The sequence below is a fragment of the Corvus cornix genome, chromosome 13 (assembly GCF_000738735.6).
Source record: "Corvus cornix cornix isolate S_Up_H32 chromosome 13, ASM73873v5, whole genome shotgun sequence".
NCBI lineage: Eukaryota > Metazoa > Chordata > Aves > Passeriformes > Corvidae > Corvus > Corvus cornix.
The window spans coordinates 3,307,587-3,317,097 of NC_046343.1; the positions used below are offsets into that span (position 1 = coordinate 3,307,587).

Here is a 9,511-nt window from a genome sequence, read left to right on the forward strand (position 1 = left end):
TAGCAGGGGCAGCTGGAGAGGCATCAGCTTGTGGCATTAACTGTTATTTTCACCCTCGGAGAAAAGCCCGAATCGGGGCTCTGCCGACTGAAATGTGGCAGCCAGGCTGGCTGGATTGAGGCAGTGCAAGGCATCGCTTCTCTCCGCAGATCTTTAATCCTTAACCCATCGAGGTCTGCAGTAACACTGCCAGCAATCGGTAATGAGTGTGCAAACCCTGCTATTAGCCCCGCTGATGAGTGGGGTTTTGTAACACGGCTTCTCGTACATGTCCTCCCACACTCCTTCCCACATGGCAATCCCGTGCCGCGGTCCCAATTTGCTCTCCCTGGCACCAGACGAGATGCTGTCAGGGCTGGGGCCACTGAGATATTTGGTGGCTGACCAGTGGGAAGGGATGACCAGGGCTTTAAGGGGTGGGGAGGACCCCTGGGCCCAGTACAGTGCACTCCATACAGCCCCATCCTCTGCGAGCTGGGAAGTTGCAATTTGCAGGGCTGGAGATTTCCAAAAGTGCTGCTCCTGAAAGTCAGGAGTCCAAACCGAGCAAAAGATGAGCTAATGAAACCCTCCATGTTCTATGGAAGGGATATATCCAAACATTCGTGGAGCAGAGTCCTGCAGCCATGCAGGACCGAGCCCGCAGCTTTGTCCGAGCTGCCCCTGAAGTTGGGGCTTGGGGAGAGGAGTTGTGCCTCTCGTCTTCTCAGGGTGGTTTATAGTGGCTCTAAAAAAACCCCTAATTTATAAATTATAACACCAAAACAGCTCCCAGACACTGCCCACCCTGGACGTTGGAAAACAAAAGAAAAAAAAAACCCAAACTAAACACCTGAGAAAGTTGCGGGCACAGCATGAAATAACGCCCGGCGCAAGATTAAAATAATTATGAAAAGAACAATATATATTCGCTTTTATCCGCGCTGTAATTATAAAAGCTTTTTAAAGGATACTCTTTATTCATACCACTGGTAGGAAGTCAAAAAGTGAGAGAATCGCTTTCAAAGTACGGGTTTGATATGACTTTTAATTAAGGGCTGCGTGCCCCTAATTTATTAAAGCTCATCTATCCATCACGTGTGTAATTGACGCTGGAAAAAAAAAAAATAATTACAGATCTAACCTCTGCAGAGTGGTTTTGCCCGACTTGGGTCCTGCTGCCTTGGAAACGCAAACAAGAAAAAAAAAATGGATGAAAAACCAGCGGCGCAAACAGCGGCGCTCGCGTTTCACCGCGGGAGCGTTTGGCTGCGCGGGGCCCGCATCCCGTCTCCCTCATGCCGTATCCCTGATCCCCCATCCCCAGACCCCTCTCCTTCGGGAAAGGGACTCGTGTTTGGGGGAGATGGAGGGAAGGGGCGGACGGACCCCGCTCCGGGACGGTCGGCGGGGCGGGGGTGCGGCGGTCCCTGACGGGGCGTTGTAGGATCGGGATGAGCGCGGGGGTCCGCCGATGAGCCTGGGGCGCCCGGGGAGGAGCCGAGCAGGCGGCGAGAGGGGGCAGAGCCGCGCTCTTCTGAAGTTCCCTCTTCGCCTCATCATCAGCCTTAATTACCGCGGCGATGTTTTATTTTTTTCCCCGCTCGCTTTGCTCTGATTGCAGCCCTGCGCGGCTCCGGGCCAGGCGCGCTCGGCGGGCGGCCCGAGTGTCATTAACCCCTAATTGGGACCGGGGGGCCCGGGCCGGGCCGGGAACTCCCCGCGCGGCACCGCCGCCACCGGGGCCGGCTGGGCCCGCCCCCGCGCTCTCTCAGCCAATGGGATGACTCCTCTCACGACGTCACGCGGCAGAACGGGCGCTGATTGGTCGGCGGGGCGGCTCCCCCCGCTCGCCAAAGGAGGACAGCGGCGGGGTGCCCCAGAGGGGGAAAAGGGGGCGGCCGGGCCCGCTCCGCCGCACTCGCCGGGCAGCGCCAGCTCCGCCGCACCGCCATGGCTTCCCCTCACAAGGCCAAGGAGGTTTTCTCCTCCGACGAGGAGGGCCCGGCGGCCGGCGCCGAGGAGCACCACAAAGTCAAGGTGTCGAGCCTGCCGTTCAGCGTGGAAGCGCTCATGTCCGACAAGAAGCCCCCCCCCAAGGAGCCGCCGCTGCCCGCGGCCGGCGGCAGCGCCGACGGGGCGGCCGTGGGCACCTCCAGGAACCTGCTGCTGGCGGGCCACGGCTCCCGGGACGCGCACAGCCCGCCCGGGGCGCTTACAAAAACCTTCGACACCGCCTCGGTCAAGTCGGAGAACTCGGAGGACGGCTCGTCCTGGATCCCTTCGGAGGCCGGGAGATATTCCCCGCCGCCAAGTGAGTGCCGAGCGCCCGGGAGCGGCGGGGGCGGGCGGGATGCGCTGCAGCACGGAGATAAATGCTCATAGATCCTGTATTTTACCTTCGGTTTTATATCCTGTATTCCCATCCCTGCAAGTGCTCGAGGTCACGTTGGATGGGGCCCTGAGCAAGTTGCTTTAGTGGAAGGTGTCGCTGCCCATGGAAGGAGATGATTTTAAGGTCCTTTCCAACCTAAAACATTCTGAGATTCCGTGGTACTTTTAAAGGTATTCATATGTGTGTGATTTTTAGGTATATTTACATACTTCTTCACACATTTATTACGGTTATATATTTATAGAGTTATATATTTCTATACGTGTATTTCTATACGGTATATAAATATATACCGCCTTCAAAGCCACAGAAAGATCAGAAATCACCAGGGACCAGCTCCCTTTCCCGACTCTCGACCCCCTGGCAGACAGCTCGTCCATTTATGTTATCCCCTTGCAACAACAACTGGAATTTCTCCCTGTTCCCTTCTCCCATCCGCGATGCGCAGCAATCTCTTAAACTCGGGAATTCTCCCTTCCAACCTTGAGCTGGCTCCGCGCTGGCTCCCGGCGCGGGGTTTGTCCCTCCATCCCTGGTTCTAGAGCCTGTCAAAGTTCCCCGAACTGGTCCTGACCCCTTTAGCCCCCGCGATCCCTCCCGACCTCGTCCCCCGCCTTAGGGACACTCGCTCCGGAGGTGACAGGTCACTTCTGAAACCCCTTTGCAGTCCGAGCGGCTCTGAGCCGCGTTTCGCTTTCCGTGCGATTTGGGGAAAAAAAAAAAAAGGGAAAAAAATTTGCTTTTAAGAAATTAAAAGTTCCAAAACATCCTTCAGGAGAAGGGGAAGGAGCATCCCGGCCGTGCCAGGCTTCCTGCCTTCCCATGGCCGGGAAGCTGCACACCTGTGTCAGGATTTATCCCCTCTCGTCCGAGCATCCCAAACTTGCCTGGTGGAAATTACATACTCTGCTTTATTTAAGTTAGACATTTTACAGACGTGAACTGTCTCACGGAATTTTTTCCTCTATCTACTATTGCAAGAGGAAAGTTTAGTGCTATTACAGCTTTCCTTATTATTTTCTTTTTTAACAATAATTTCGATTTGGCTTTCATCCACTTCCTTTCCTTTATGATAACCCCGAATTAATTTGATTTCTGTCGTGCTTGGAGAGGGCAGGAGGAAGGCATCCCGCCCGTGGCAAGCCCTGTGTAGCTCCAGTTTTTAATTTTCAGGTATCCCAAGTGTGGTGAAAAAACATGAAAAGAAGCGTGTGCCCCTACTTGTACCCTTTCTCTAAATCTGCCCAAAACCCCAGACTTAGACACGGCCTAATAATCTCCCTCTACATTTTTCCCCTTCGAAATTTCTCTGCTTTCTCTTTGAAAATTTTTCGTTCTCAGGATTGGCAAAATAGTTTTGTAAAGGACTTCAGGAGCTGGAATTCCAGTGACTTCCGAGGGATCTGGGGAGAAAACTGAGGATCAGGGCAGGGAAAATCCTTCGGCCTCAACCATTTTCCTGATTTCCCACCTCGGCAGGAGGCAATGACCGGTTCTCCCGCAGGAAAACTGCCTGTCCATGGAGAGCTTTGACATTAAAAACCGCCCCTCGATTTATTGTTATTAATATTAATATTACGGGTGGGATGGGCTGAGGGAAAAGCTGTAAAAGTTAGAATTTTGAGGAACACGGAGAGGGAACCCTCTCCAAATGATGATTTTTTGTCCGGTGTTGGCCAGGAAAAGGAGGATAAAGAGAAAAAACAGTGAAACAAATCAGCGAGGGCTTGGGGACTGGCACGGGATAAACGCAATTCCGGGGGCTGCGGTCCCTGCTGCTTATCAGAGCCTGGCAGTCCTTCGGGGGGCTGCGAGAGAAGAAGCCTGGGAAGGCTGGGCTGTATCCCGGGGCGAATATTTCCCGGGATTTCATGGGAAAACATGTTCCTGCGGTTTCCCCGTGCGCGGCAGGAGCTGGGACGGGTCGGGCTCACCCGAGAGCGGGGGAAGGTGCTGGGACACGGTGCCAGGGCCATCCCTCCAAACCCTGTCCCTACTGCGAGCAGCTGAGTCTGGGGAGGGCTTCACTTTGGGAAAAGAAAGGCGCTGGGTTTAAAAATAGCGTGGAACAACGGGCTGAGCGGCAGGGAATTCAGGGTCGGCTTGCTGTAGCTTTAGTTTAATGCAGTTTTAGGAGTGAATCAGCTGTCACGGTGAGCACCTGAATTATTAAACTGCCCTGGTGGGATCGCAGGCCGATATTTGACAAGCTGTTTCCTAAAAAAGCTTTATTTTTGGCTTTCGGTATCCAGAGGAAGAGCAATAAGAGAAGTTTGATTTTTTCCCGCTGTAACTGTTTTCTCCCTCCCCTTTCTGAACTTTTCAACAATTCCCTTGTGGGATTTTTTTAATTGCATGATACATGCTTAAACAGCTTCTTAGTCTGGTTTATTTTTAAAAATAAAAGAGAAATGAGTCCAGAAAACCCAAAGTGCAAATACTGACAAGCGTTTGAAGCAGACACCACAGCAGGAACAGAACTCAGCAGCCTCTTTGGGCAGCCTGGGTGTCACTTGCTGTGTCTGGCCAGGGTGACTTGTCCTGTGCCCCTGGAGTGAGCAAAACACAGCCAAATTACTGAGCTCTTGAAGTCAGCCGCCTGCTTTTTAGTTATTCTTTAGATTGCAAAATTATTAGTGAAGTGCTAAATTAATCTAAAGGCAAGTCAGCACTCTGCCATCCCGGGAATATTGCCTAACCTGGCTGGGATTTAAGGCAGGAACAAAAGGTGGTGGATTTTCTGGCTTTTATTGGCTACAAAATGCTGAAGTTTTGTCTGGGTTTTGTTTTGTTTTTTAATTGGCAAATGTCATAAAAGCAAAATGTTGAATTAAAAGAGTGCTGCTTTCTTGTTTGAGTTTTTGTTAGGGGTTTTTTGTCATACATGCAAAGACCAAACATAATTAGGGATTTCATGTATGACATTTTTTATACTGGTTGATAATCAGAAAATACTCACTGAAAATCGAAGTTAATAAGCAGAGGAAAAACTTGATTTGGAAGAAGAAACAGCAAGGAAAAATGTCCCATTAGCAAAACCACTAAAATTGTCAGATCCACTTCTTCAGCTGTCACTTGTTGCGCTTTGTGGGGAAATCCTGGAGCAGGGCTGAGCTCTCTTCTTGCCCTCTGTCCTTTTGGGAATCTCCTGCTTTTGTGGTGTTTGTCCTGTGCTTTATTGGAGTTGTCCTGGTTTGTGTGCTCTAGACCCCTGTGAAGTGACTCCCAAAGTGACCTGTGAATCCTCTGTCCCTTTTGAAATCGCTGAGGCAAAACTTCCCTTCCCAGCACATCAGCTGAAGTGCTGTGAATTTAAGTTTGGCCAGGAAGACATTTCCTGAGCCCCTTTGCCAAAGGATCCCGTGTTTGGAGGGGATCGCAGGGACACCCACCAGGCACAGCATCCCTGCAGAGCTCCAGGCTGTCCCTGCTGTTGTGATAACCGGCCTTTCCCTTCCTTGCAGGACACCTGAGCCCCACTGCCTGCACCCTGAGGAAGCACAAGACGAACAGGAAGCCCCGAACCCCGTTCACCACTTCCCAGCTGCTGGCTCTGGAGCGCAAGTTCCGCCAGAAGCAGTACCTGTCCATCGCCGAGAGAGCCGAGTTCTCCAGCTCCCTCAACCTCACAGAGACCCAGGTCAAAATCTGGTTCCAGAATCGGAGGGCCAAGGCCAAGAGACTGCAGGAGGCCGAGCTGGAGAAGCTCAAAATGGCAGCGAAGCCCATGTTGCCGTCGGGGTTCAGCCTCCCTTTCCCCATCAACTCCCCCATCCAGGCTGCCTCCCTGTATGGGACATCCTACCCTTTTCACAGACCTGTGCTTCCCATCCCGCCCGTTGGACTCTACGCCACTCCCGTTGGATACAGCATGTACCACTTATCCTAAGATGATCCGACACAGACTTCCTGGTGGATCCTGTCCAGCCCTGAGAAGGCAGAACCCCAACCAGTACTGGCCATTCCTTCTGCACGCTTCTATCTGGCATCCTGAGTGTCTGGGAGTTTGCTACGGGTTGGGCGTCTCCTGAGAGTGCTCTGAGCACGCAGAGTCTGCTCCTGAAAGCAAAAAAAAAAAAAAAAAAAAAGCATAAAAACCAACATAAAAAAAAAAATTTGATTAAATGTAGGGGTTTCATCCAGTGCACGTAAAACTAGGTTAAAAAAAGAACGGGTGAAAAAGGAATTTTATCATACGGAGGCAGAAATTCCCTGACACCTTCCTGGCCCACCATGGGTTTAAAATAAGAGGGGTGCGTGCCCTTGAGCCACGCTCTAAGTTGCCATCACTTCACATGGGGGCAGGGGGGAGGGCAATAAAAAGGTCTAATCCAGGTTTTGTTGTTTGGTTGTTTTTTTAAGGACAGCAGAGCCTGTAGCTAGAGACGTGTAAATAGAAACTAGAGCCGGTGGAGTCTCAGTGAAGTTCAGAGCCAGCAAATCCCTGCATTTCTGGGGAGAGGGCAAAGGTTTGCATCCCGAACCTCGGTGAGATGAGCAGCAGGGCCCCTAAATGTAGAGCCCAGCTTTCCCCACCACGGCTCCTGTAACGCCTTTATGTGTATAAATAGCTTCAGCCTTTGTAAAGCACTGGGAGGGGAGGTGAAGAGCAAGGGAGGGTTCTTAGGCTGGTTTTTATCTCTTCCTATTGGCGTGCTTAGAAATTTTTAGCTGCAGCCAGGTAATCTTGGCTCTGCAATGCTCTTGGAAAGCCAGGAGAGAAGGGAGGAAGACATGGGTTGTTCCCAGAAAGGATTGTTGAACCCTTCCGGGGGATGTTGTGGGGTTTCTGTTAGTATTTGCCACGGCCTGTGTTACACAGAACCCCCCGAGTTTTCTTCCGTTCTAAGGATGCCAATAGGAGTGACTCGTGCTTCAAGCCCTTCTAAAGAGAGATCCGGGTGTCACAATCAGCCCCACGAGCAGGACACATGGGTGATAGAGACTGTGTGACCTCTCTGTCCCCGTGGGAGCTCTGGCAGCAGCTTCCCCAGGCTTCTCCTTGTAACCCTTGTATTATGTGTATTACTCTTGCTAAAGTTTATGAGGAAGTTACTCCCAAGGCTGTGGAGCACTGAAGTCAGAGTTTCTCCTGGATTTATTTTCTTAGCATGCTGTTGTGGAGGAAAGAAATGAAACAAAAAAAAAAAATCAGAAAAAAAGGAGAAAAAAAAAAAAAAGCCACGAGGTTTTGCTGGTTTTGGTTTGTTTTGACCCAGGCATTGATGCCGCCTGGGACCCACTATAGATGAACTTCCTCTCTCCCTTCCCCTCACCCCCGATCTCCCATCATAGGAGAATCCCTTTGAAAGGGATGCCTTGTACAATTTTATATATTTTATTGAAGATTTATTATTTCTTATCTCTTATTTCGAATTAAATTAAAAAAGAAAAAACGTATTTAATCGTGTGTGGGTCTGTTGGTGTTTGGAGTCCTTTGAAAGGTGCCTTCTCTCTGTGTGTGTTTTGCACCATTGGGTCAAGTTCAAAGGAATGTTTGGGTTGCCTTTGTGATTATTTCCCCTTCCTCGATCTGATTTAAAGCCAAATTTGCAGCGCGGGAAGGTGAATTGCAAGTCAACATTTCAGAGTCAAAAGCCAAAGCTTTTATGAGGTTTCCTTGTTTTTAACAACCGCTTTTAGGCGCCTCTGTTCTTTACAACATCGTGCTCCGCTGATGTTTCCATCACTTTTAGCTCGTGTGCCTTTCCCTTTCCTTGGGAGCTCTCCCCTCGACTCCAACTCAGCTCTGTGTGCTTTAGAGGGAGACGGGTCTCGACTCCCGAAGGATTTGAGGGGGAATTTGGGACAGGTTAAACCTGGTGGGGGCCCTGCAGTGCTTTAGCTGCATTTCAGGGCCCCAGGGTGCTGCGCTCTCGCAGTTTTGGGGCCAGGCTCAGAGAGCAGGTGCTGGACCACCCTCCCCTGGTGAGGGGGGGCTCGGATAAGGGCACCCGGGGGGACCCTGGCACACCCAAGTGCCACCCCATGGAAATGTTGTCTCAGGAGGGCTGTCGGGGTTCGGAGGGGGTGCAGGTCCGAGGTGTGTTTGCCCCCTGCCCAGCTGTGTTTGCCCCCCCCCGGGACTTCTCCCGGGTGCCCTCTCCCCGCTCCGGGCGTGCGGATCCCGCAGGCACCGCGCTCCCGGCACCGCCGCTGGAAGCACCGGGAATTCTCCCGTCCCCCAGGCTCCCAGCCACATCCCGGCTGGCTCAGCATCCCGCCGGATCGGGAAGAAAAGGGTCGGGGAATCAGACACTCGGAGAGCCGGGCTGTGCGAAGGGGCTGCGGGCTTGGGCAGCGCAGGGACTCGCGGAGCTCGCCCTGCTCACCCTTCTCCCTTTCCCAGGAAAACCCCCGGTGACCTCCCCGCTTCGCAGATGTAGGGAACAAAGCTGGGGGAGCCCAATCTCCACGCAAACTCTTCAAATTAGAATTTACCGCCGCATAAAAACGGGAGAAACGCGCTTCTTTCCCGGATTCCCTTTTCCCGAAGCATCATCCCCCTGAATCCAGGGCGAGGCGAAGCCCCCTCGGCCCTGTCCTTGCCTGGCCGGTTGTCCCGAGTGCTTCCTTAGCCGGGCTGGGCTATAAATAAACCAGCGGTGTTTTTTAACCTTCGGTATAAATCAGCTGTGTCAGGGATTACAGCTAAATCTTTTTGCTGGAAATTCTTTGAGCGCAGGAGCTTTGCGTGTGTTATGATAGATCCCTAAATGGATACAGATTTATTGCGGCACACAAGGGTGTTGAAGGAAAAGCTTCCAAATCTCGGTTACAACCTCTGCTCTGGGAAAGGCAAGGAGGGATCTGTGACACCTTCTCGGAGCCTGCGGATGGCATGACAATTCACCCTGCGCCCATTATTAACTTGTTCCAATTAAAGCCTTCAGAAAGGCCGAGTTAATTGAGTATTATATTTTATTAGGAGGGAGGTGTCAAGCTTTACTCATGAGGCTTCATCATCGTCCTAATGGGAGCTGCCCCGCAGGTAGATCTGTAACTGAATAAATTACAGCGAGGCAGGGAAATCAGAATGCTATCATTAAAAGCGATGCACTTACTGAAATTCCTCCCCCACTTTCGCAAGAGGCTGGGGAGGTGTGGCTTTAATTAGTTATTTTAATGCAAAGTTAA

At 51.6% G+C, this 9,511-nt stretch overlaps 1 protein-coding gene across 1 annotated transcript; it reads left to right on the top strand.

The window, feature by feature from the left end:
* Positions 1 to 1,849: 1,849 nt before the first annotated feature.
* On the top strand, positions 1,850 to 7,525 carry MSX2 (msh homeobox 2). The gene is made up of 2 exons (XM_039559842.1): positions 1,850 to 2,293; positions 5,839 to 7,525. The coding sequence occupies exons 1-2, from the start codon at positions 1,933 to 1,935 to the stop codon at positions 6,261 to 6,263; spliced, it is 786 nt and encodes a 261-aa protein (XP_039415776.1). The 5' UTR covers positions 1,850 to 1,932; the 3' UTR covers positions 6,264 to 7,525.
* Positions 7,526 to 9,511: the final 1,986 nt, after the last annotated feature.

What these genes read in the sequence shown, in the direction of transcription:
- MSX2 (XM_039559842.1), top strand. Translation starts at nt 1,933, where the DNA reads ATGGCTTCCCCTCACAAGGCCAAGGAGGTTTTCTCCTCCGACGAGGAG. An exon ending in GAGATATTCCCCGCCGCCAA is followed by an intron (nt 2,294 to 5,838) that starts GTGAGTGCCGAG and finishes CCTTCCTTGCAG; the next exon opens with GACACCTGAGCCCCACTGCC.